The sequence below is a fragment of the Rhinopithecus roxellana genome, chromosome 8, assembly GCF_007565055.1.
Source record: "Rhinopithecus roxellana isolate Shanxi Qingling chromosome 8, ASM756505v1, whole genome shotgun sequence".
Taxonomy (NCBI): Eukaryota; Metazoa; Chordata; class Mammalia; order Primates; family Cercopithecidae; genus Rhinopithecus; species Rhinopithecus roxellana.
In genome coordinates, this window is record NC_044556.1 from 111,382,720 (window position 1) to 111,409,530 (window position 26,811).

General features: G+C 39.7%; 1 protein-coding gene across 3 annotated transcripts in view; it reads right to left on the reverse strand.

Moving 5' to 3' along the window:
* Nucleotides 1–26,811, reverse strand: part of AHCTF1 (AT-hook containing transcription factor 1) — a 98,564-nt gene that overhangs the window by 58,785 nt on the left and 12,968 nt on the right. For 2 of the 3 annotated variants that reach the window (XM_030935572.1, XM_030935571.1), the window contains exons 2-13: nucleotides 25,887–26,014; nucleotides 23,430–23,683; nucleotides 19,893–20,073; nucleotides 13,329–13,536; nucleotides 11,300–11,416; nucleotides 9,397–9,481; nucleotides 7,899–8,049; nucleotides 5,675–5,807; nucleotides 5,400–5,581; nucleotides 4,836–4,897; nucleotides 3,605–3,733; nucleotides 917–1,007 (exon numbers count right to left, since the gene is read on the reverse strand). In XM_030935572.1, coding sequence (XP_030791432.1) covers nucleotides 917–1,007; nucleotides 3,605–3,733; nucleotides 4,836–4,897; nucleotides 5,400–5,581; nucleotides 5,675–5,807; nucleotides 7,899–8,049; nucleotides 9,397–9,481; nucleotides 11,300–11,416; nucleotides 13,329–13,536; nucleotides 19,893–20,073; nucleotides 23,430–23,683; nucleotides 25,887–26,007 — 1,714 coding nt within the window. In that variant the 5' untranslated portion in view covers nucleotides 26,008–26,014. Of the gene's footprint in view, nucleotides 1–916; nucleotides 1,008–3,604; nucleotides 3,734–4,835; nucleotides 4,898–5,399; nucleotides 5,582–5,674; nucleotides 5,808–7,898; nucleotides 8,050–9,396; nucleotides 9,482–11,299; nucleotides 11,417–13,328; nucleotides 13,537–19,892; nucleotides 20,074–23,429; nucleotides 23,684–25,886; nucleotides 26,015–26,389; nucleotides 26,454–26,811 lie in introns of those variants that run through there. The other variant, XM_010387320.2, reaches the window with a different exon arrangement.

The window sequence follows — 26,811 nt, forward strand, 5'->3', positions numbered from 1 at the left end:
CACCGAAAATGTAAAACCTGTCACTTAGTCATGAGGAGAGATGGCAAGCACAAACTTAAATGCAGACTATAAAATAAGGCCTAATTTCTTCAAAAAAAAAAAAAAGTCAATTTTTTGAAAGACAAAGTGACAAAATGTACAAGATTAAGGGAAATTATAAAAACAATTACAAAGTATTCTAGATCTCTTTCCAAAAAACTAAATACAAAGCATGATTCTGAACCCTCTCTCCCCTCTAAATTGAAATAAAAGACATTACTGGGATTTCAATAAGGTCTCTAGATTTGATAAAAGTCTTAATTTTCTTGATTTTTTAATGATCACAAAGTGGTTCTGTAAATGAATTTCTTATTCTTAGAAGAAGCAATACCAAAATATTTATGGGTTAAAAAAGCATGATGGCTTATCATCAAATGGCTCAGAAAAAAAACTATTCTCAAATAGTTCTGAACAGTTGTGTTCAGAAATGGTTCTGAAACATGTGTTTGGGGTGTGTGTGTGCATGCATGTGAAGAGTAACAGTGATACACACAACAATTTGGATGAGTTCCTAGAGAATTTTGCTGAGTAAAAAAGGTAACCCCAAAAGGTTACATACTGCACAATTCCATTTATGAACATGTTTAAAATGACAAAATTCTTGCCAGGGGTTAAGGATGGGGCAGAAGGAAGCTAGGTATGGCTATAACAGGGCAACGTGAGGGATCCTGGTTGTGCTGACTATACTAAAGGTTTGTCAGATCATAGCACTGTGGGCAAATGTGCTAAAGGGGGTAGGATCTCTCTACTGCATCTTAACAACTGCATGTGGATCTACCACTATATCAACATAAAAATAAGAAAACAAAACAACAAATAGCGAATTGATAACTTTAAAAATACCAAACATTTTACTTGTTAAAAATCAGAATCTTACCTTCTGTTATCCATCTTTTGATATAACCAGTCAAAAGTCCCAAGGAACTAGTCTGAATTGCTGCTGACAATATAGCTTCTAACTGTTCTTCCTAAACCATGCATTATAGAAAGGAAAGAAAGAGGGTGTGAGATCACAGGCAAGTTCTGGTTCCGAATTTAAAAATTTTAAGGCTAAAAAAATCATTATGACCCATGAGAAGGGCTATAATGAAAAGACAGTAACAAGCATTGATAAGGATGTGTTAAAACTGGAACTCTCATATACTGCTGGCGGGAATGTAAAATGGAACAGCCACTTTGCAAAACCGTTTGGCAGTTTCTCAATATGCTAAACATAGACTTAGCACATGACCCTCCAATTCCACACCTAGGTATATACCAAAAAGAAACAAAAATACACACCCAAGCAAAAATCTCACATGAAGGTTCCCAGCACCACTATTAAAAGCCATAAAGTGGAAACAACCCAAATGCCCATTAATTGTAGATAAAGAAATTATGGTATGCTCATACAACAGAGTATTACACAGCCACATAAAAGGGGACGAAGCACTGACACTTGCTGTAACACAGATGAGCCTTGAAAACCTGCTAGATGAAAGAAGATGCTCACGAAAGATGACACATTATTTGACCCATTTCTATGAAATATCTAGAATAGGTTGATCTATACAGAAAGTAGATTAGTCATTACATAAAGCTGGGCAGGATGGGGCAGGCAGGAAGGTAAGGGAAAAGGAGTGACTGTTAATGGGCACAGAACTCTCTTTAGAAGTAATAAAAATGGGCCGGGGGCGGTGGCTCAAGCCTGTAATCCCAGCACTTTGGGAGGCCGAGACGGGCGGATCACGAGGTCAGGAGATGGAGACCATCCTGGCTAACACGGTGAAACCCCGTCTCTACTAAAAACTACAAAAAACTATCCGGGCGACGTGGCGGCGCCTGTAGTCCCAGCTACCCGGGAGGCTGAGGCAGGAGAATGGCGTGAACCCGGGAGGCGGAGCTTGCAGTGAGCTGAGATCCAGCCACAGCACTCCAGCCTGGGTGACAGAGCGAGACTCCGTCTCAAAAAAAAAAAAAAAAAAAAAAAAAAAAGAAGTAATAAAAATGTCTTAAAATGGAATGTGATGACAGTTGTAGAATTCTGTGAATTAAAATCACTGAACTGTATACTTGAAATATGTGAACTGCACGGTATATATGAAATATCTCAATAAAGCTGGTATTTTGAAAATCACTGAGTGGTTTAATATCAGAGGAATCTATTGATTTCATTCACTACAGGAGCAAATTGAAAGATGGTCAGAAAGGAATCACATGAATGTAAGTTAAATAGGTACAGAGGGAATTACAAGATAATGGTCCACAAAACCCAAGAAGGCATGATTCTAAATGGAGACTCACTGCAGCCATTTACATTAATACCAGAGACAAAACAAAAACAACTGCTACTAACATTATTATCCTATAGTTGATAGAAGTTCTACCACATTGCAATGAGAAAAGTCAGTAACTGGCACAGTGGCTCACACGTGTAATTCCAGCACTTTGGGAGACTGAGGCGGGCAGATCACTTGAGGTCAGGAGTTAGAGACCAGACTGGCCAAAATGGTAAAACTTTGTCTCTACTAAAAATAAAAAATTAGCCGGGTGTGGAGGCACATGCCTCTAGTTCCAGCTACTCAGGAAGCTGAGGCAGGATAATCACTTGAACCCAGGAGGTTAGAGGGTTACAGTGAGCCAAGATCGTGCCACTGCACTCCAATCCGGGCAACAGAACAAGCTGCTGTCTCAAAAAAAGAAAAAGGTAGTAACAAACAAACGAAAAAAGTCTATTATTTGCTGATGGTCACATACCTTGAAAGTTATGTGGATATCAAATAAATATACAAAAATGAATTGCATTTTTCCATACAGCCATGTGTTGCTTAATGATGGGGATACGTTCTGTTAAATGTTTCGTTAGGTGTGTTTCGTTGTTGTGCAATCATGGTTAAGAGTGTACTTACACAAAGTTAGATGGTGTAGTCTACCACGTATCAAGGCTATATATATTGCTTCTAAGCTACAAACCTGTACAGCACGTTACTGTGCTGTATACTGTAAGCATCTGTAACACAACGTGAAGTATATGTGTATTTAAACATAGAAAAGGTACAGTAAAAATACATTATTACAGGCTGGGCAAGGTGGTTCATGCCTGTAATTTCAGCACTTTGGGATGCCAAGGTGGGAGGATAATTTGAGGCCAGGTGTTCAAGACCAGCCTAGGCAACACAGCCAGACCCTGTCTCTACCAAAAAAAAAAAAAAAATGGCTAAGCATACTGGTGCCTGTCTGTAGTCCTAGCTACTTGGGGAGGCTGGGGTGGGAAGATTGCTTAAGCACAAGGGGTTGAGGCTACAGTGAACCATGCCACTGCATTTGGCCTGATACAGCCATGAGGTGTTTCCTGTCTTATATCCTTCTATACAGCTAAGTCAATCTGCTGCCAAGTTATGGCCTACTGGGTATTAGGAGTAGGAATTTTAAGCCAAACCTAAGACCACAACTGCTGATCACCCAGAGTCAGCATTATACTACTTCACCTATTTTTGCAGAAATTACCTAATACATTTTTATTATAATAGAAAGCTAATAACGTGATCCAACCGAAAGAAACAGTAAGAGTCAAAAATCATCTCACTTGGCTTAAACTGGAAGGCTGAATATCGACAAATCTTGGGGAAAGAAGGCCAGCTACAAGACATCGATTATAACCATCAGGAATGACTTCATTGAGTGATGGCCCTGATTTCTTTAAAAAAGTCAAAGTCTGTAACAGATAAATTAGTAAGGCATCAATCAATACTCAATTTGAATCATCAAATTTAAGATTAATAAATCACACTTAAAATTTAAGTAGAATTTAAAGATAGCAAATGGAAATTATGAAAGACTGTATTTCCTTGCAAGAAACAGTTTATAGGTTCTTAAGCTTAACCAATGCTTGCCAGTTGTGAATAACACAAAATATATATAAGTAAAAGGTAGCTTATATATTTTTATGAACTGTATAACCCTGCTGTCTTCTCTAAAGCTGACAGGTTTGGTGACATCTTGACAAAACTCACACACACACACACAGAGAAAAACTCCGGCAGTCTATTCCTCTTTATCTAATGTGAAAGAGATTTGATATGAAGTATAAATATAGCATTCATCCACATCTGGTCAATTATCCATGAAAAGGTCTGACACATCATGCTTCCCTAGAAAAGTATTTTTCAGGCCAGGCACAGTGGCTCACCCTTATAATCCCAACACTTTGGGAGGCCGAGGCACGTGGATCACCTGAGGTCAGGAGTTTCAGACCAGCCTGGCCAACATGGTGAAACCCCATCTCTACTAAAAATACAAAATATTAGTCAAGCGTGCTGGCGGGCACCTGTAATCCCAGCTACTCAGGTGGCGGAGGCAGGAGAATCGCTTGAACCTGGGTGGCAGAGGTTGCAATGAGCCGAGATGGCGCCACTGCACTCCAGCCTGGGCAACAAGAGCGAAACTGCGTCTCAAAAAGAGAAAAGTATTTTTCAAAATTCTTTTTTTTTCCTGTGCCAGGCACTATACCACTGTGCTAGGTACCTTCTTTACATTACTTCATTTCCTCATAAGCTTTCTGAGGAGACAGAAAGCTTGAGGTTCAAGTAACTAGCATCTACATAAATTAGTTGCTAAAAATATTCAATTCGTCTTCTGGCAGGTTGTCATTAGTAACTGATACTACTAGTTGCTAATCTCATAAACCTAGCAGAAGCCACCATTTAAGCCAAAACAACCATCAATATCACTAACACTAAATCAAACTTAAATCTGTAAATCAACTATATTCCAAGATCTGATTCAGTTCAATTAAGAAATCACTAGCTGTCACCTACCTCCTTCTGAAAGCCAGTACAAGTTAAATGAACAACTCCTGAGTTTAACAAACAAGTAGCATCTATAAAAAAGATTTAAAAAATTATCCACTTACATATATTTAAAATGGCATTAATAGAACAAAATTTATCCAAATAACAGACTGCAAGGCGTCAAACTATTACATATAATAAATCTTTAAATAAACTTTTCTAGGTATTTTCATCCAAAGAATAGATAATAAACCTATTACACAGCAAAACAACAAGAAAAAAGCAAAAAAACAAAACTCAAAAAACTCCGAGCACAGCTGAGAAACAGAGCAAAAAAGTAAAAACTACTATAAAATGCAGATGTGAAATAGTTAATATCTTTCCTAGCAGGTTCAAAATAAGTCATAATTCCTTTATAAAACAAAAACACTAAATTTCTCGTGTGCATATATTAACTTCCTAAGTTATCCACATGTTAATTAACTGTGAGATATAAACGGATAACACCGAATGAATAAACTACACAATACAGACATTTACATACTTTTGTGCATTACTTTTCTTAAGAGGTAATGTTAAGGAAATACATACCAAAATTATAAGTGCTTGGGTTAAAAAACTGCTCAGGAGGTGGATATGAAGGAGGGACTCCTCTATTTAAACTTCTCTCGTGTACTAATATATCCAAGATGCCATGTGGAGAAGTTCTACTTACAACGGACTCCAAAGACCACAGTGCAAAGTAAGAGCAATTATGTAGGTGTTCTCCTGACCTAAAGGAAATTAAAAACACTGCTAAGCATTAGTCAGCCACATGCACAAACACAAAGAGAAAGGAGAGAGAGAAAAGAGAGAAAGAATCATACCTTAACGAATCTGGCATTTGTGCATGATACCAACGATTTATATCGAAAAGCCCCAAATATATACAAGGCTTTCCCTGTCCATATATATTCACCTGCCAGGTAAAGACCGAAACACTAGTGTCAGGAGATAGAGCTGGAAAAAAAAAGATAATTTTTAAAAACAGAATAAAGAATCTCAAAGTAAAATCACCTCAACAGAATTATAGCAAGATCTTCTCATAAATTAAGAGGTTTAACTCATATTCCACTTGATTCATTAAAACGCATTTATATCATTTGTATGTAAGACCAGATTCATCCACTTGCATTTTGACTGTTCCTCAATTTTAAGGCCTTACTAAAAAGTACTCACTTACCGGAAGTTATATCCTTGCTTGTTCTCAGTTAATACTTGAGCAACGTTGAGGTATTAGAGGCACAAAGTAGAAAATGGTTTGAATGAACTGTCTCTTTCCCAAGGATGATACAGAGCTAGTACTAGAGAAGTTAATTCACTACCTAAAATGGATGCCTTTGGGCATTAAGGTTTATTATGATGAACCTTAGTTGAGAGGGACTTATCTAGTTACATGGTAAAGGGGGGAAAGAAAAGTGCTTGGATGGTGCCTGTGGAATGGAAAGACAGAAATAGAGTAAGGGACATCAACAGGAGAAGAAGAAAGTAAAACTCTGAAACACTACTATAAGGAAACAGAAAGAATGAGGAATAAGAGAGAGCATGGCCAGGTGCAGTGGTTCACGCTTGTAATCCCAGCACTTTGGAAGGCCAAGTTGGGCAGATCAATTGAGCCCAGAAATTCGACACCAGCCCAAGCAACACAGCAAAACCTCATCTCTACAAAAAAAATACAAAAATTAGCTGGGCATTGTGGCATGCACCTGTAGTCCCAGTTACTCAGGAGGCTGAGGTGGGAGGATCACTTGAACCTGGGAAGCAGAGGTTGCAGTAAGCTGAGATCGTGCGACTGCTCTCCAGCCTGGGCGATAGTGAGACCCTGTCTCTTAAAAAAAAAAAAAAAAACCAGGCCAGGTGTGGTGGTTCATGCCTGTAATCCCAGCACTTTGGGAGGCCGAGGCAGGTGGATCATGAGGTCAGGAGATGCAGACCATCCTGGCTAACATGGTGAAACTCCGTCTCTACTAAATATACAAAAAATTAGCCAGACGTGGTGGCCAGTGCTTACAGCCCCAGCTACCCAGAAGGTTGAGGCAGGAGAATGGCATGAACCCGGGAGGGGGAGCTTGTAGTGAGCTGAGATCACACCACTGCACTCCAGCCTGGGCAACAGAGCGAGACTCCATCTCAAACAAAACAAAACAAAACAAAACAAAACAAAAAAAGAAAACACCCTGCCACTACAAAAAATATAAAAATTAGCTAAGCGTTGTGGTGTGTGCCTGTAGTACCAGTTACTTGGGAGAACAAGGTGGGAGAACTGCTTGAGCCCAGAAGGTCAAGGCTGCAACGAGCCAAGATCGTGACACCACACTCTGGCCTGGACCAGCATGGGCATCAGAGTGACACCCTGTCTCTAAATAAATAAATAAATATTTTAGAAAGAAGTGAGCTCATGACAAGTTGTTTTTTCACATGTTTAACTGGATCTGAAAACTGGATCAGAAATACAGATACAGGCCCTAGCCAAAAGGGCATTTCTGGGTTGGGTAAATTCACTGTGTGATTTAAAACCCTCACAACTACCCTTTGCAAAAGATCTAACTGTATGATCCCACTTACAGATGGAGAAACAGGGCTCTGAAACGTTAAGCAAAAAAAAATTGCCAGGAAAAAGCGATGACACTAAAGGAAACAGAAAACATTCAAGACAACCAAGGCGTGTATACCATACACGGCTCAAAAAACACACAGGCAAACTTCATTCAAAAACAACCAAGGCATGTATACCATACACGGCTCAAAAAACACACAGGCAAACTTCATGCAAAGACTAGTCACACTAATTCAGACTAGGGATCACCTGTTTGTTTTGAGAACTAGATTAAAATAAAAGGGTCCTTCATTACCCTAATCTATTTTATTTTTTAGTTATACATAGCAATCTGGAGAGCAAGAAATATCTAGTATCTCATATAGAACTGAATAAATTCCATAATTACTATTCTAATTTTCTTAACTGCCAGGAGTATGAAATCTGGGAAACAATACCTGTCATAAATTTTAAATCCAGCCTTCACATGACATATTTCAAGTACTTTAACTAACCTTCATTCATGCCTTCCTCCCTGTCACCATGAGATCGAAATTTCTCTATACTCTGGCATCCCAACAATTTGGTATTACTCGTCTGTCCCCTCAAAGGGAACATGCCACCTGTCAGGTCCAGGGTGTATCTTTCTTCACAGTATTCTAACCCCTGTAACATAAAATACATGCAAATATTCATCTGATTCTAGGCAAAAGGTCACTGTAAAATTAAATATTCTCCAAATTTAACCCCTGTAACATAAAATACACGCAAATATTCATCTGATTCTAGGCAAAAGGTCACTCTAAAATTAAATATTCTCCAAATTTAAAGATTGTTCACACAATACAAAGAAAACAATTTAGACTGAAGAGAACCAATCATGGAAAAGGCTCTAAAATTTTACATACTTTAAAACAAATAAAAAGTGAGATTTAGTCTCTCAAAAATAATTACCAACAAGTCTTCCAAAGTTGTTATTAAACACAGAAGCCCTCATGCACTACTGGTTGATATGTAAAGTGGAATAACCATCAAAATTATATATGCATACATCCCAGACCAGCAATACTATAGCTGTGTTCTCACAGAAATTCTTGCTCTAGAATAGTTCTTAGACTTTTAGCTTATTGATACCTTTAAGAATCTTGACAAAAGGCTATCAGACTTCCCCATAAAAATGCAACACATAATTCAGGGACTTTATGGATTCCCTGAAACCCATTTCTATACCCCTCAAACATTAGGTTAAGGAAAGTCGGTTCTAGAGACAGGTATGTGAGGGTGTACAAAATATAGCTATGAGCAGCACCCCTCCTACTTCCTCAGGAATTGAGCCGAAAAATAGGTAGCCATCTACAAGTCTAGATGCATATACCCTCTTATAAAAATCACACCTTGGCTTAAGCTTGATATGTTAGAGCAACAAAGTGGAATTATTTTTCCTGGGTACCAATTAAGCCACAAGCTTGAATCTAGTCCAATACACTCATTGTAGACGAAAATTGTATCTGAGAAGTTAATACTACCTTGGTAAACAGATAAAACAGATCTCTAATTTAACACTACTTCTACTATATTACGAATACAATATTAATTTGCACATAAGAATCGCTTTTCACGGCCAGGCACGGTGGCTCACGCCTGCAATCCCAGCACTTTGGGAGGTTGAGGCAGGTGGATCAGGAGGTCAGGAGTTCAAGACCAGCCTGGCCAAGATGGTAAAACCCCATCTCCACTAAAAATACAAAAAAATTAGCCAGGTGTGGTGGCAGGCACCTGCAATCCCAGCTACTCTGGAGGCTGAAGCAAAGAATTGCGTGAATCCGGGCGGTGGAGACTGCAGTGAGCCAAGATCACATCACTGCACTCCAGCCTGGGCAACAGAGTGAGATTCTATCTCAAAAAAAAAAAAAAAAAACAAAGAATCACTTTTCAATATCTTAAAACAAAGACAGCATATTTAAAATAGAAAACAACAAAATAATATAAACCCATAGTCCAATGACCACTTACCTCATATAAGATTTGTCCTGATGCCAAACACTTCCTATTACCAAAGGCCAGCTGCAGCAGGTGCAAACTCAAAGCATCCCCTTCGCTGAAACAGAAATCAACCAAGATGCACTAAATCTATTAACACAGTAAACATCTCCTACTATCCAACTAAGTTTAGTTTGCTTGCAACGTTGACTGCATGTGACAAAACTAAGATCACTGTGAAGAATTTAGTTTTATTTGGTAATTTTCATAAAATGTAGTCCTCTGAAATAATAACTGATATTTATTATTGATTCTGATCAACTAAACTGATGCTGATTGCATACTGTAGGAGATATCATATGTGGCAAAGACTGATTCCTCAATATTATTTCTCAAATATTCCTTGGGTACACTCTACTTAAACACATGGTTGCCTGAAGTTGTACATTTCCCAGCTTCCTTTGCAGCTAGGTGCAGTACCCTGTGGTAAAGTTGTGGCCAGGATGTAAACAGAATTACCCCATAGTAACCTTAGAGAACCCTCCTTAATGAACAAAATATCCTTTGTGGCTTCATCCTGGTCTCTTCCTCCATCTTGTTATTTTTACTTAAAATGTAGAGGTTCAAAGGACAGTGGGAAGTGTGGGAAGGAGAAAGGGCAGTTGGGGGAAGGGTGGGGAAAAAATTTTTTTAAATGTGGATGTTGCCCTGGACCATGAAGACAAGGCCTATACAATCAAGACACAAAGTGAAGATACTAAATCAGCCCTGTAGAGAAGAACTCAAGCACAAAGCATGCAGTAAGTGTTAAGAGCACAGATTCCAGAGCCACATCATCTGAATTTGAATCTTACTACTAGTTGATCCCTCTTAATAATTCCTATTACTAGTTCTTATTTCTTTTATTTGGCTTCTAGCACACCACACCTTTCTTTTTTTTTTTTGAGACGGAGTCTTGCTCTGTCGCCCAGGCTGGAGTGCAGTGGCCGGATCTCAGCTCACTGCAACCTCCGCCTCCTGGGTTCAGGCCATTCTCCTGCCTCAGCCTCCGGAGTAGCTGGGACTACAGGCGCCCGCCACCTCGCCCGGCTAGTTTTTTTGTATTTTTAGTAGAGACGGGGTTTCACCGTGTTAGCCAGGATGGTCTCGATCTCCTGACCTTGTGATCCGCCCGTCTTGGCCTCCCAAAGTGCTGGGATGACAGGCTTGAGCCGCCGCGCCCGGCCCTTACCACACCTTTCTAATGTTCTTCACACCATACTATTTCACTCCTCAGTCCTTTGCTGAGTATCCAGCTCTCTTGTTCTCAATCTCCAAGTACATTTGAAGAATAAGAAAGCAGGGTACTGAGACTGAGAACAAGACAGCAGGGTACTTGGAAGGTTCTAAGGCTCTCTTAATCTGTGAAAAACATTCAAATAAGTTGGCACAATTTCTTCTGATATCTCAGAATTATTCAAGCATGTACAAACAACTATTTAAGTTTTAAAATAATTTCAACTACTACTCACTAATTCACTGAAAGAATTATGTTGCCTTCACTAAAAAAGACTACATAACTACACAGACTACCTGTTCTATTTTTGACTAATTTTTAAAGACCATATGTATCAGGCTAGGCACAGGGGCTCACGCCTGTAATCCCAGCACTCTGGGAAGCTGAGGCAGGCAGATCACGAGTCAGGAGCTCAAGATCAACCTGACCAACATGGTGAAACCCTGTCTCTACTAAAAATACAAAAATTAGCCAGTCGTGGTGGCGGGCACCTGTAGTCCCAGCTACTCAGGAGGCTGAGGCAGGAGAATGGCATCAATCCATGAGGTGGAGGTTGCAGTGAGCTGAGATTGCGCCACTACACTCCAGCCTGGGCTACAGAACGAGACTCCGTCTCAAAAAACAAAAAACAAACAAAAAAACTGTTTGTATGAGACCTACCTGTCTTGTGTAGACTGAACAGCCCACAAATAACAGCAATTCCGAGGATCATTCTCAGGTTCTTGAAAAGTGACAGCATACACAGGAACTCGTCCACTTTCCAATTGTATGTAATATCTGAAACAGACAAATTAGTATATTTCATATTTTTAAGTTATTTTATAGAAAGGAAAAAGGTACATCATATAAGAATTTGGATTAGGCAACCACTGTTCATACATTCCCCCAGAATAAGTGATCTGTGGGTCATGGCCAAGTCATCTTATCTGCAAAAATACACAGGGCACAAGACATCAAGACTATGGTCATGGCACCCATCCCCCTCAGAGAGAACTGGGAACAGTTAGAATTACTCAAGCGGATGCATTTGTGTGTGTGTAAACTGGTCCTAAGAGTCGTATTCAATGCCTGAGAGGCAGAAGTGATGAGAGTTAGAATTACTCAAGCATATGCCTTCATGTCTGTGTAAACTGGTCCTAGAAGTCACAGTCAATGTATACTCCTACATACCGCTTAGCCATAAAAGGTGCCCTACAAAGAGACGAGATACTGCCACAAGACTTTTCAGCTGTTTGGGTTTAGCGTCAGTTTCCCCACTACTACAACAGAAGATAACTGAGAAACAAAGCAAAAATTGACGAAGAGATGATAGTGTTAGAGAAAGCACTACTGTAGAAGCGAGGTACTGTAGTTATTTCTTGAGGAGCAAATTCAAAGCTGACAAACCAGGGGCTGGGTGCAGTGGCTCACACTTGTAATCCTAGCACTTTGGGAGACCGAGGCAGGTGGATCACAAGGTCAGGAGTTCGAGACCAGCCTGACCAACATGGTGAAAACCCGTCTCTAAAAAAAAAATTAAAAAAATTAAAAAAAAATACAAAAACTAGCTGGGCGCGGTGGTGCACACCTGTAGTCCCAGCTACTCAGGTGGCTGAGGCAGGAAAATCGCTTGAACCCAGGAAGTGGAGGTTGCAGTGAGCCAAGATCGTGCCACTGCACTCCAACCTGGGCGACAGAGTGAGACCCCGCCTCAAGAAAAAAAAAGAAAAAAAAGGAAAAAAAAAAAGAGCTGATAAAAGGATAACAGCAAAGAGAGTTAAGATACACTTCCCAATAAGATAAATTGCTCAATAAAATATATCAATATGCCTTGGGAAAAACGGAGAAACAAATCAATTGACAACTTAAGAGCCAATAGGCATCTACTTAACTCTTAACACAAATTAACTTAGCTACAAAGTATCAATATAATTATATTTTTGGGACTTTTTGACAGCATAAAAAATTTAAAACACAAGTATTTTGTAACTTTGATTTTTAAAAATCCTTTTTTTTCCCTCTCAACTGAGAATTCTTTATTAAGCTGTTACTTTACATAGATGATGATTGAGAAGGTACTTCTGAAAGAACTCATACTATACAAACACAGTCATGTTTTTGTTCTGTAAAGGGGATCTGTTCTGAGAAACGCTCATCAGGGATTCAGTCATTGTGCAAACATCATACAGTGTAGTAACACAAACTTAGATGGCACAGCCTACTACCCACCAAGGCTATATGGTATAGCCTGTTGCTCTTAGTCTACTAACCTGTACAGCATGGTACTGTATGGAATACTGCAGGCAACTATAACACAATGGTAACCATTTATGTATCTAAATATTAAAAAGGTACAATCAAAATACAGTAAAATTTTATGAGACCCCTTTCTTATATAAGGTCTGTTGTTGACCAAAACATTGTAAAGTTACAAAGTCATGCTTTACTAGCATGTTAAACACAATGACTGTAATGCCTTTTAAATAAACACTGAAAAAAAATCAAGCTAAATTCATGTGCTAAGTCACCCCTTTATGGTATTACATTGATTTAATGCCATAAAAAATTAGTCACACTCAATCATTCATTTAATCATTAATCTACCCATCCTTTTCTCCCTATGCTAATTTTTAAATATTAGCAACTAAGTACAAGCTATATGCAAAAAGAAACTACCTATAACCAAATAAGGGAAAAAAGTTATACTTACTCTCTTTTCATGCTCTTCATGTTCCAAAGTGCTAGATAGCCATCGGAAAAACCTACAGCAAGCTGATTTGTCCTGCTTATGTAGCTAAGAGTTGAAACGGCTGTTCCTGTTGGACTTACTAACTGGAAACACAGATGGCGCCCTTCTCTCATCACACTTTCTCTGATGTGTGGTACTTCAGCTGGGATACCCGTTAGAACTTCAAGATCTAACACCACAAATTAGACAAATGAAGTTAAAAAACTAGAAAGGCAAATGTGTCATCCATTATTCAAGCTGCAAATGAAGTTAATTGAAATTAAAAGATTAGTGATAACAAAAAAGTATGTTAAACTAGAAAATTGCCATCCTTATCTATTTAAATGCCATAATTTAAAAATGCATTCAATTATATAATATTAAAAAATTATCTCAGTACATCTCAAATATTATCTATGGTAGAATGTTTTTAGGGCTAACCATCATAAATAAAACTGACTACTTCTTTATTGAAATTTAGAACTACTATCTAAGTACCTTCCTGGGAGCAATGGTCGATTCCAGGTCAGGGGGAAGAAAATACGTAAAATGAGCCTGGTACATCTTATGCCAGTAATCTAGGAAGCTATCACAGGTGAAAGGAAATGTATCAGACAACATGAAGGGGCTCTCATTAACAACGAAAGGACATTTTGGGCATCAAAAACAAAAAAATTAATGAAATATATTAAACATGCCAAACCTGAAAAATTCACAAGGATTAAAAAAATAAAAAAATAAAAAAGAGGGGTGGGGCAAGAGGGAAGCCTACCCTCCCCACCTACAAAAGACCTTATATTGAACAACTGGAAGTAACTGGGTATCATCTGCTTACTCCGAAAATTAGAACTCAAGAAATACTATTTATCCTGCCTGTTCTGTACACATTGTGTTTCAGAGTGACCAAAAAGCCCTAATTAATGAGAAAATCATGCTTTACATTGACAGAACGTAAAAATTATCATTTTGCAGCCTTTAATGAAATAAATGACATATCCAAGAATCTTAGGCCGGGCGCGGTGGCTCACGCCTGTAATCCCAGCACTTTGGGAGGCCGAGGCGGGCGGATCACGAGGTCAGGAAATCAAGACCAACCTGGCTAACACGGTGAAACCCTATCTCTACTAAAACAAAACAAAACAAAACAAAACAAAAAAATGTGCCGCCTGTGGTGGTGGGCGCCTGTAGTCCCAGCTGCTAGGGAGGCTGAGGCAGGAGGAGAATGGCATGAACCCGGGAGGCGAAGCTTGCAGTGAGCCAAGATTGTGCCACTGCACTCCAGCCTGGATGACAGAGCAAGACTCCGTCTCAAAAAGAAAAAGAATCTTAATGAATGAAACAGTTCAAAGTAGGTTTTACAATTTTGGCATTACAGTATTCCCTCCCATTATTTCCAGTTTTGCTGTCCAATTTCAGTTACCTGTAGTAAACCAAAGTACAAAAATATTAAACAGATAATTCCATATACACACACACACACATAAAAAAAATTCAGCCGGGCAAGGTGACTCATGCCTGTAATCCCAGCACTTTAGGAGGCTGAGATGGGTGGATCACGAAGTCAGGAGTTCAAGACCAGCCTGACCAATATGATGAAACCTCGTCTCTACTAAAAAAAGCCAGGCGTGGTGGCATGCACCCACAGTCCAAGCTACTTGGGAGGCTGAGGCAGGAGAATCACTTGAACCCAGGAGGCGGAGGCTGTAGTGAGCCGAGACTGAGCCACTCCAGCCTCTAAAAAAAGAAAAGAACAACAAATTCCTAAGTTTTAAATTGCGTGCTTCTCTGAGTGGTATGAAAGACATGTGCTACCACCAAAGGGACATAAATCATCCCTTCGTCTGGTGTATCCACACTGTATATGCCACCCTTAGTAGCCATCTTGGTTATCAGATCAACTGTCACAGTACTGTAGTGCTTGTGTTCAAGTAACCCTTATTTGACTTAACAATGGCCTCAAAGCATAAGAGTAGTCATACTGCCAATTCAGACGTGCCAAAGAGAGGCTGTAAAGTGCTTCCTTTAAATGAAAAGGTCAAAGTTCTTGACTTAATAAGGAAAAAATCATGTGTGCAGCGTTCAATACTAGCTGTGGTTTCCGGCATCCACTGGGGGTCTTGGAACATATCCCTCACAGATAAGAGGGGACTACCCTGCAGAGGGCTATTCTGTACACTGTAGGATGCTAAGCCACATCATCAGTTTCTAACTACTAGTAGCAAGTAACACCAGCAGCAACAATCAAAAATGTCTTCTAACATTGCCAAACATCTCCTGGAGGACAAAATTCACCCCCCGTTGAGAACCACTAGTTTAAAGTTGATGAGAGACTTTAAAAAGGATGGATCATGCTGTCACCATGAGAATACACTGACCACTACATTGAAACTACTAGACACTATGTGTCTCCCGATGTGATACAATAGGAAGTACTCAGCACTTCCAAAGTACCTTGCCAAAATGTTAAACCTTAATCTGTAACTAGAGCTAATTTACATTTGCAGAAAATCGAAAATATGATACCACATGAAACCACAGTTAATTCCAAAATGTGGAACATTCTATCAGAAAACTTCAGCAAGTTGGCCGGGCGCGGTGGCTCAAGCCTGTAATCCCAGCACTTTGGGAGGCCGAGACGGGCGAATCACGAGGTCAGGAGATCGAGACCATCCTGGCTAACACAGTGAAACCCCGTCTCTACTAAAAATACAAAAACTAGCTGGGCGAGGTGGCGGGCGCCTGTAGTCCCAGCTACTCGGGAGGCTGAGGCAGGAGAATGGCGTAAACCCGGGAGGCGGAGCTTGCAGTGAGCTGAGATCTGGCCACTGCACTCCAGTCCGGGCGACAGAGCGAGACTCCGTCTCAAAAAAAAAAAAAAAGAAAACTTCAGCAAGTCAATGGCACTAAAAATAAAAACAGAGAGGGCAGAAAGAGGATTGCTGTACATTCAAGGAGACTTGAGACTTAACCGTCAAATGCAATTAATGTGCGGACCGTGTTTGAATTCCAATTCAAACAATCCAAACGTAAAAAGATGCTTTGGATAATCACATCAATTTGATTACAGACTAGACAGCAGACTATACCAAAGAAGTGTTACTGGCATTATGATGATGGAATAAAGTATCCCTATTTGCTTTAAACTAACACGGAAGAAAATAGGGAAGGGAGGAAAGGGGAATGAACTAAACTAACACACGTATAGTAAATGTTGAAAATTCACTTGACTTTGGGTGACGGGAATATGGGAACTCTTGAATTCTTCTAATTATCTGAAAATGTCTGAAATCTTCAATAAAAAAAGAAAAAAACTCAGGTTCATATATTAATATAACCACCGTCCAAGAGCGGATTCTCTCATCGTTATAACGGAGGAAAAATTGTATCATACGGTCCTAGAACAGGGCCCCCACCCCCAAATCACTTCCGTTTCTGATGTCTTTTTCAAAGAAGAAGTGATTCGATTTTGCCACAATAAACAGTTCACACAATAGGATACTACAAATTTACTCAAAAGAAATGGGCAGGTCCCATGTGTTCCGACGTGGAAAGATACATAAGAAACTGGTTAAGTTTGGGGAAGTTGCAGAACAGTATTTATGCTGTATGTTTGGAATTTCATTTCCTATCTTGGTGTATTTCAGTGAAGCCTGAACAGCTGTAATCATAAATTACTTTTGTAATCAAGAAAATTTATTTTGCATTGAACCCTAAAGCTTAACTTCTTGTGCTATAAAGTCCAACTGCTTCCTAATTTTCAAAATTGAGAAATGGTTCTGATCACAATCCAGAGACTTCTGTTACAAAATCATCCTTGTGCACCTACTGATTACTGACCTCTGAAATGAAGGATATCTTAACGCTACCATATTGACTTGAAGGGAGTTTTCATTATGAATATAAGCATTTTTAACTAGCCTTATACCTATAACCACAAAATACACTCTGAAACAAAAGCCCATCAAGCCTACTTCTTTGATCAATCTTCTATAAAGAGCAGTCATACCATTTCTTATCATTTATAAATTCATTTTTAGTTATTGCTTTTGCTAATCAATTCTTTTCATTTAAACTTTACATAAAAATTTCATTAATCAATCAGGTTTGTATACATACCAAATTTTTGGTTTTGTTTCGTTTTTTTTTTTTTTGAGACGGAGTTTTGCTTTGTCGCCCAGGCTGGAGTGCAGTGGTGCGATCTCAGCTCACTGCAAGCTCCGCTTCCGGGTTCACGCCATTCTCCTGCCTCAGCCTCCCGAGTAGCTGGGACTACAGGCGCCCGCCACCATGCTCAGCTAATTTTTTTTGTATTTTAGTAGAGACGGCGTTTCACTGTGTTAGCCAGGATGGTCTCAATTGCCTAACCTCGTGATCTGCCCGTCTCGGCCTCCAAAGTGCTAGGATTACAGGCGTGAGCCACCGCGCCCAGCCACACATACCAAATTTTAAGGTATAGCTTCTATCTATGAAGTTTTGTTTTTTTTTTTTTTTTTTGATACAGAATTTCACTCTTGTTGCCCAGGCTGCAGTGCAATGGCGCGATCTCGGCTCACCGCAACCTCCGCCTCCCAGGTTCAAGTGATTCTCCTGCCTCAGCCTCATGCCTCAGGGATTAGAGGCATGCGCCACCTCACCCGGCTAATGTTATATTTTTTAGTAGAGACGGGGTTTCTCCATGTTGGTCAGGCTGGTCTCGAACTCCCGACCTCAAGTGATCTGCCTGCCTCAGCCTCCCAAAGTGCTGGGATTCCAGGCATGAGCCACTGTGCCCAGCTCTTCTATGAAGATTTTTTAAAGTGCGTGTATGACCATTATTTCTGCCAAATCAAATTTTTTCAGGTCTGATTTTGCATATTTAAGTTTTGTTCAATGATTTTGGCTCTTCCATTTCTTAAGTATAGTTTTTACCACTTGCAGTTTTTTTGCTTTTGTTTTTTTTGAGATGGAGTCTCGCTCTGTCGCCCAGGCTGGAGTGCAGTGGTGCAATCTTGGTTTACTGCAACCTCTGTGATCTCATGATCTCAGTTTACTGCAACCTCCATCCCGGTTCCACCACTTGCAGTCTTAATCAGTTTTTTTATACACTGACAATTTTTATTAGTTATGTTCATTATAAACTAGATAAAATGTTGATAGTTTGTATCTATTTCTGAGCTGCTCCATAAATGAAAAGAGCTAGGCCGGGTGCAGTGGCTCAAGCCTGTAATCCCAGCACTTTGGGAGGCTGAGACGGGCAGATCACAAGGTCAGGAGATCCAGACCATCCTGGCTAACATGGTGAAACCCCGTCTCTACTAAAAAATACAAAAAAACTAGCCGGGCGAGGTGGCGGGCGCCTGTAGTCCCAGCTACTTGGGAGGCTGAGGCAGGAGAATGGCGTGAACCCGGGAGGCGGAGCTTGCAGTGAGCTGAGATCTGGCCACTGCACTCCAGCCTGGGCGACAGAGCGAGACTCCGTCTCAAAAAAAAAAAAAAAAAAAAGAAAAGAGCTACACTGACATTCTAGGCTTGCTTTAAAAATCAAGAATGTGCTGGGCATGGTGGCTCACTCCTGTAATCCCAGCAGTTTGGGAGGCCAAGGCAGGTGGATCACAAGCTCAAGAGATGGAAGACCATCCTGGATAATATGGTGAAACCCCACCTCTACTAAAAAAACAAATACAAAAATTAGCCGGGCGTGGCGGAGCCTGCCTGTAATCTTAGCTACTCAGGAGGCTGAGGCAGGAGAACTGGTTGAATCCGGGAGGCGGAGGTTGCAGTGAGCCAGGATTACGCCACTGCACTCTAGCCTGGCAACAGAAAAAAAAAAAAAAAAAAATCAAGAATGTCCTCACAAAGCCAAAGTCAAAATTTTTTAGGGTCAAACAGTCCTTTTCTAAAAACTAAGAGTAAAAAAACACATTTTAACGTTAGCTTTTCCTTTCTTCATAAACCAGAGTCTCATAATTTTCAAAAACTGAAAGCACTTAAAAAAATTAATTTTATAAATACAAGAATTTAAAGGAAAAAAATTGTTTCATTTTCTTTATATCTGAATAGAATTAACTTCTATTTTAGGATATCATTTTGTGAGAAAGACTTTTAATTACTGTTATTTCCTATTATTTTATTTCTATCTTGGTGTTACCACAGAAACAAACAATATGCCAAAAAAAAACACTATGTTAGATCGTACATTGCTGGATAATTTCATACTGGCTGATAAGGCTCAAGATTTCTTACATTTAGCCCTTACTCCAGCATTTACTTAAGAATAGAGCTTATTCACGTACGTACATGGAAACAAAATCAATTATCACTACCTTTCTCAAGGCCTGCTTGAGAACATATGAACACTGGATCAACAAAACAGTATCTTATGCAAGAAGTATCCACTGTGCTCAGGTCCAGCCAATAAAAAAGATTTTAAAATGCCTCTTTTTTTAATAGACAGGAAGACATCTTTTATTTTACTCCAGTTGCTATAAAAAATTTTGGCTATTTAAAAAAACATTGCAACAGAATACCCAGGTGCTGCATTTATGTTTCCAGTAAAGAACTGATTACCGGATGCTTCTACTTCATTCTGACTGCATGACAAGTCATCCAAACACAGGTCAACAAGAAGGATCTGTCCAACATCAGTGACCACAGCTGCCACTCCAAAAAGCCATCGCAGACTCGGATGTAAATGCTGAGTGCTTGCACTGGCTCCTCCATGATTAATTATAGGTTCAATAGCTGTCACCTAGAAAATATAATACATGATTTGCTTTTCTTCTGCAAAGTAAGAAAATACAATGAACAGCACAATAAATTTAAGTTAAAGCAGGTTATCAGTTATAATAGATTTAAGATTAACAAATAGAGTAAATCTGCATTTGATACTTGTGATCCGAATAATGAAATCTTCAGATATACTAGGAATTACACCATCACTCAATACAGAAAAAATCACGCACTTGGACTAACACTGATGTTTACGGAGAGCTTACTACATGCCAGGCATTGTGTGAACTGGCTCATTTAATGTTCATGACAATGCTTTGATAGTAGACTGTGATTATTTCTCTTTAAAGATGAAATAACCTGAGGCTTAGAAAGTTAGTCTAGTTATTCACGCCATAAAATCATTACACATAAAACTCAAACCCAAATCGTTCTCACTTTAAAGCTCTTAAACAGCTACTCTAGGATTCTATGGACTCTTGTAAGAGTAAAAACTAATCATTCTCAAAAAATTTACTGCTTACTCTTTAAAAAACAAACAAAAAAAGGTATTTTAAGTCCTTTTCATACCTTAAAGACTGAAGAGGTCTAGCCTTCTTTCTACTGGACTTCATATAAAGTTCTAGCAGTCACTGGATCACTGACACTTAACAAGAATTGCTATTATTTAAAGAAAACTATACTTTAGCTATTTTATGAAGTCATATTTTTCCCCTTCATCTCGTGAGTCAAATTTTAAATGTCTGTAGCTAGTCATCCATATTTTATACTTAGCTTTCCTTCAATTTCCTATTAATTCATAAACATTAATTAGGTATGATAACATAAAATGTTTGGTGATTTCTACGCTAATATAGGTTGAACATCCAAATCCAAAAACCCGAAATCTAAAACATTTCTCGTCCCAGGCGTTTCGGATAGGGGATTCTCAACCTGTACTGACGAATGTTCTGGCAAGAAAAGAAAATATCTGATATCAATGATTTATGTGTTAATAAGACTAAAAGTTTTCTTCAGGGTGTAACTTACTACAGACAAAAGCCTGGCTCTTTCTCTGTATTAATATACAAAACATTACTTAGTGTTTCTAATTCTGAAAGCTGTAACTTCATCATTTTTCCTTTTCTAATGACTATAATAATGTCTATAAATACTAAAGCATATTCAATTCCTCAGTGAGGAGTAGAGAATCTAAGTTTGCATTCCTCATACAAATACTATATGAAGTGATTAATAATATTACCTTAATTTTAGAAGGCAGTTAAAAATAAACATATTGCCGGGCGCGGTGGCTCACGCTTGTAATCCCAGCACTTTGAGAGGCCGAGACGGGCAGATCACGAGGTCAGAAGATCGAGACCATCCTGGCTAACACAGTGAAACCCCGTCTCTACTAAAAAATACAAAAAACTAGCCGGGCGAGGTGGCGGCGCCTGTAGTCCCAGCTACTCGGGAGGCTGAGGCAGGAGAATGGTGTAAACCCGAGAGGCGGAGCTTGCAGTGAGCTGAGATCGTGCCACTGCACTCCAGCCCAGGCGACAGAGCGAGACTCTGTCTCAAAAATAAAAAATAAATAAATAAACATATTTAGGAGTGTATACTGCATCCTACCCAAAAAACAGCTAGTAGGTTGAACTTTTGAAAGTGTCTATCGCACTCCCCCATCTTTTCCTTATTCTATATTCTCTCTTCCATACAACCACCATCCATTCAACTGAGCAACCAGTTCAGGAACATTGTTTCTTCTCAATTCCTCATCCAAATGATCAATGAGGGTCCATGTTTCCTTCCGTATGTGTTCTGAAGCTGCCCCATCTTCTTCATCTCTATTGTCATTTCCTTGGTTCAGTTCATCATTATTTACCTGAATGGCAACAGTCTCCTTGTTTCTATTCTCACAATATCCTCCCTGACCCAATCCAAGTAAGTCTTTTACATGAGGGTTCTACTTAAAATTACTTCACCACTGGCTGGGCGTGGTGACTCACGCCTGTAATCCCAGCACTTTGGGAGCCTAAGGCAGGGGGATCATGAGGTCAGGAGATTGAGACCAGCCTGGCCAACACGGTGAAACCCTGTCTCTACTAAAAATACAAAAATTAGCTGGGCATGGTGGCGCACGCCTGTAGTCCCAGCTACTCAGGAGGCTGAGGCAGGAGAATGGCTTGAACCCGGTACTTGGAGGCTACAGTGAGCCGAGATCCTGCCACTGCACTCCAGCCTGGTGACAGAGCGAGACTCTGTCTCAAAAAAAAAAAAAAAAAATTTACTTCACCATTGATTTCAAAGGACCCCCTAATTACAAACAAGGCATTCACAATCTAAATCCTCACCGTTTCTGGCCCCCATTCTTCCTTCCCCTTACCCCTCCCTCAGCCATTCTAAATCAAGTCTAGTTTCCCAAACACTCCATGTACTATTATTTTTCCATGCCAGTCTCTTTATCTAAAATGTCCAACTCTTTTGACTAGAAATTATCCATTCTCTGTGTTCCGAGTGCTTAAGTTTATCAAGGTGTTCACTACATTTATGCTAGTCTTATTCATTTGTCTTCTCCCACTAGACTATAAGCTCTCTAGAAGCACAGACCAAGTTCAATTTATTCATCCTGGGACTCTAACATATATTTTCCATAATGCTCCAATCCAAGACTATAGTCTCAAATTTAAAAGGTAAAAACATTTTAAAAATTGCATAGTAGGCCGGGCACGGCGGCTCAAGCCTGTAATCCCAGCACTTTGGGAGGCCGAGACGGGCGGATCGCAAGGTCAGGAGATCGAGACCATCCTGGCTAACACGGTGAAACCCCGTCTCTACTAAAAAATACAAAAAACTAGCCGGGCGAGGTGGCGGCGCCTGTAGTCCCAGCTACTCCAGAGGCTGAGGCGGGAGAATGGTGTAAACCCGGGAGGCGGAGCTTGCAGTGAGCTGAGATCCGGCCACTATACTCCAGCCTGGGCGACAGAGCGGGACTCCGTCTCAAAAAAAAAAAAAAAAAAAAAAAATTGCATAGTAATGAATACATGTTTAAAAACTTTGAGTGTCCTCATAGAACACAACTGGAGATAAGAACAAGATTTAGATGATACTTTTCACAAAAAAAGAGTATCAGAACATTAGACATCACTGCTATTTTTACTCTGGAATGTTTTAACCAGTAAGAAAGTTACATTTTAAGTGTTAAGTTCCTTGAATAACATCATCTTTAACCTCGTTTTTATTCTAAACACTTTACCTAAGAGTAACACATTTACACAAAAGTACACAAATTGTAAATGTTGCGGGTCAATGAAATTTCACAAAGTAACACACCTGTATAACCAGCAGGGGTTCAGTTTTGAAAGAGAATGTCCAGGTATCTTAAACAGTACCTACCCTTCCAGGAAGAACAACTGCTTTAACTACTTTTGATATTCCAAGGTCATAAAGACAGAGAACACTCCCTTCTGTTTCTTCCAATCCTATTAATAATCCAGTTCTCTTCTGCCAAGAGAATTCTTTCACAGCTAAAACTACAGGAGGCTGTTCATTGACTCCACTGAATCTGTAAGCAGATAATCGCTCTCCTGTTATAGAGTTTACTACCTCAAGTTGTGGACCACAAGCCAAGCAAGCAAGTCCATTTTTCCCTAGAAGAAAAAAAAATTGCTTACTTTAGTATTGTATATACACAAAAAAAGCAATAACGGTTAGCTCATTTACATACAAATATATGTTCATTACATAAAACTTGATATATTATCTCCACATTGAAATCTAAGCATTTATACAACATAGTGATCCTCAAACTTATAATCAAGCAACTATCATTGCAATAATAATAGTCATTCAGTGGCGTGAACCTGGGAGGCGGACCTTGCAGTTAGCCGAGATCGTGCCACTGCACTCCAGCCTGCGCGACAGAGCAAGACTTCATCTCAAATAATAGTAATAATAATAACAACAACAATAGTAGTCATTCAGTAAAAGCCACCATGGTATGTGCTTGAATACATTATCTCATTTATTCCTTATCACACCTCAATGCAGACATAACGCAGCTAAACCTTAATACAGTTTAACCTTCCCAAAGTCAAAAAGTAGCACTGGCAGAAGGAGATCCCAAGTCCATTTAACTCCAAAACTCATGCTTTAACTACTATAGCTTAAATGATTTAAACTAGAAGTTATGGTAGTTATAAAATATAACACATTATTCTATCCCTAAAGAGTTCACAGTCCGATTGAGAAATTAAGACATAATTAGCATAACAATAGGAAATATCAGAACCTCGTCTCCACCTGCTAGTCATGTTTGGATTTTACTCTGCCTGCAATGTAAAGTCACAGGTGACTATCTGATTTAAATCGAGTCAGTGACTATCTGATTTATGCATGTTTTTAAATGTTACTCCAGCTGCTAAGCAAAGAATGGACAAGGGGAAGCACAGAGTAGCAGCAGTGGGTGGAAGATGACACCTGCTTGGTGACAGGATAGAGAAAAGTGGGTTGAATGGAGATTCAACTTGGAGGTAGAACTAATTGGATTTGCTTGCTGATGAATTAGACACAGGGAGGTGAGTAAAACAAGAATAAAGTACAGACTCCGAATTTCTGCTTGAGCAACCAGATGAATGATAACTTCTAAATTTGAGATGTCCATCAAGCATCCAAGTACATTAGCTGGATAGGTAAGCTGATCGCTAAGGGAGGCCATAGTTTAAGAAAGTAGCATGGCACAGTGGGGTCTGAGAATGCCAAGGTGCCAAGCTCCTTTCTGCCACTTACCTGTGTAACTGGGATCAAAGAAACCGTTTCATTCTCAGTTACACAGAACAGCAGCTACTTAGAAAAGTTTTATACCTACTCCAATCAAGTCATTGTACAATGCCTGGCATATAGAAAGTACTGTTGCTCCTTTTAACATTCAAGAGAATGGCCGGGTGCGGTGGCTCAAGCCTGTAATCCCAGCGCTTTGGGAGGCCGAGACGGGCGGATCACGAGGTCAGAAGATCGAGACCATCCTGGCTAACATGGTGAAACCCCGTCTCTACTAAAAAATACAAAAAACTAGCCGGGTGAGGTGGCGGGCGCCTGTAGTCCCAGCTACTCGGGAGGCTGAGGCAGGAGAATGGCGTAAACCCGGGAGGCGGAGCTTGCAGTGAGCTGAGATTCGGCCACTGCACTCCAGCCCGGGCGACAGAGCGAGACTCCGTCTCAAAAAAAAAAACATTCAAGAGAATGGCACTGTAAAGAGACCGATGACTGATACATATGTTTTGCTGTCTGCCTGCTGGGAAGATGGCTATGAAACTTATTTTCAGAAAAGTCTTCTACAGTATCTTTCATTAGAACAAGATCTATAAGAGAAAGGCTTCTTTAGTATGGTTCTCTGGTGTATTACACAATCTAAGCTACATATTAAGATCTTATTCACGGTTAGTGAAATAAGAAAATAAGATTTTCTGAAAATTTTATAACGGCTAGGGCCCTAGATTTTTCTACTCATGACACTGTTCAGGTTCTAATCCAAACACATCACCAATAAAACTCCCTAATTATAAAGAAAAACTAGTTGCATGTTACTTCTACTTCCCAAACATAGATAATACTAAGATACAAAACACATGAAACTTTTAATAAGGAAAAATTAACTGTAACTCCCCAATCAGAGGTTCACTGATAACGTGTTCAAGAGCTTAGAAATGTTATATACGTAACTGTAGATGTTATATATTTCAGATCACTCAGGTTCTGCTTTTTCTTCTTCCACATAAAGAAACTAAAACATATACTTATTATTTAAGTTACAAATCAATTGTATTAGTAAATGTTCAGCAATATTATGTTTACCTGCAGCAAACTTTCCACGAAGCACAGATTCTAATGTTATTTCGTCTTCTCCAAGGGCTTGAAGGGTCACTTCTGGAAATGGCAGGAGACCACTAGTCACTTGAGCTCTTAAGTCTCGCATACTTCCACTGTAAATATTTTTAAAAGAAAACATTATTATGACACATTTGTAAACAATATACTTCATTATCTCCAGCCAGGAAAAACAGTAAAAGCCACCAACAAAATAAAGAAAAACTAAAATCTGGTTACAAAATACATATTGGCCAGATGCGGAGGCTCACGCCTTTAAGTCCCAGCTACTTGGGAGACTGAGGCAGGAGGATGAACTGATCCCTGAAGTTCAAGGCTGCGCCTCCAGTGAGCTAGGATTGTGCCACTTCACTCCAGCATGGGCAACAGAGCAAAATCCAGTCTCAAAAATAAATGACATGCATCTGGGACCAAGGTATTCTACTGTCTCCTAAGAAAATATTTCCCAGGCCGGGCGCGGTGGCTCACACCTGTAATCCCAGCACTTTGGGAGGCCGAGGCAGGCGGATCACGAGTTCAGGCGATTGAGACCATCCTGGCTAACACGGTGAAACCCCGTCTCTACTAAAATTACAAAAAATTAGCCAGGCGTGGTGGCAGGCTCCGGTAGTCCCAGCTACTTGGGAGGCGGAGGCAGGAGAATGGTGGGAACCCGGGAGGCAGAGCTTGCAGTGAGCCAAGATTGCACCACTGGACTCCAGCCTGGGCGACAGCGCAAGACTCCACCTGAAAAACAAACAAACAAACAAACAAAAAAGAAAATATTTCCCAAACAGCTTTAGGAAAGTAAACAGTCATTAAGCCAGATGTACTAAGGATATACATTATTCCCTAGATTCTTTAAACACTAGTTCAGTGCAATTCATCTCACTGTCTAATCTCCTTGCAAAGA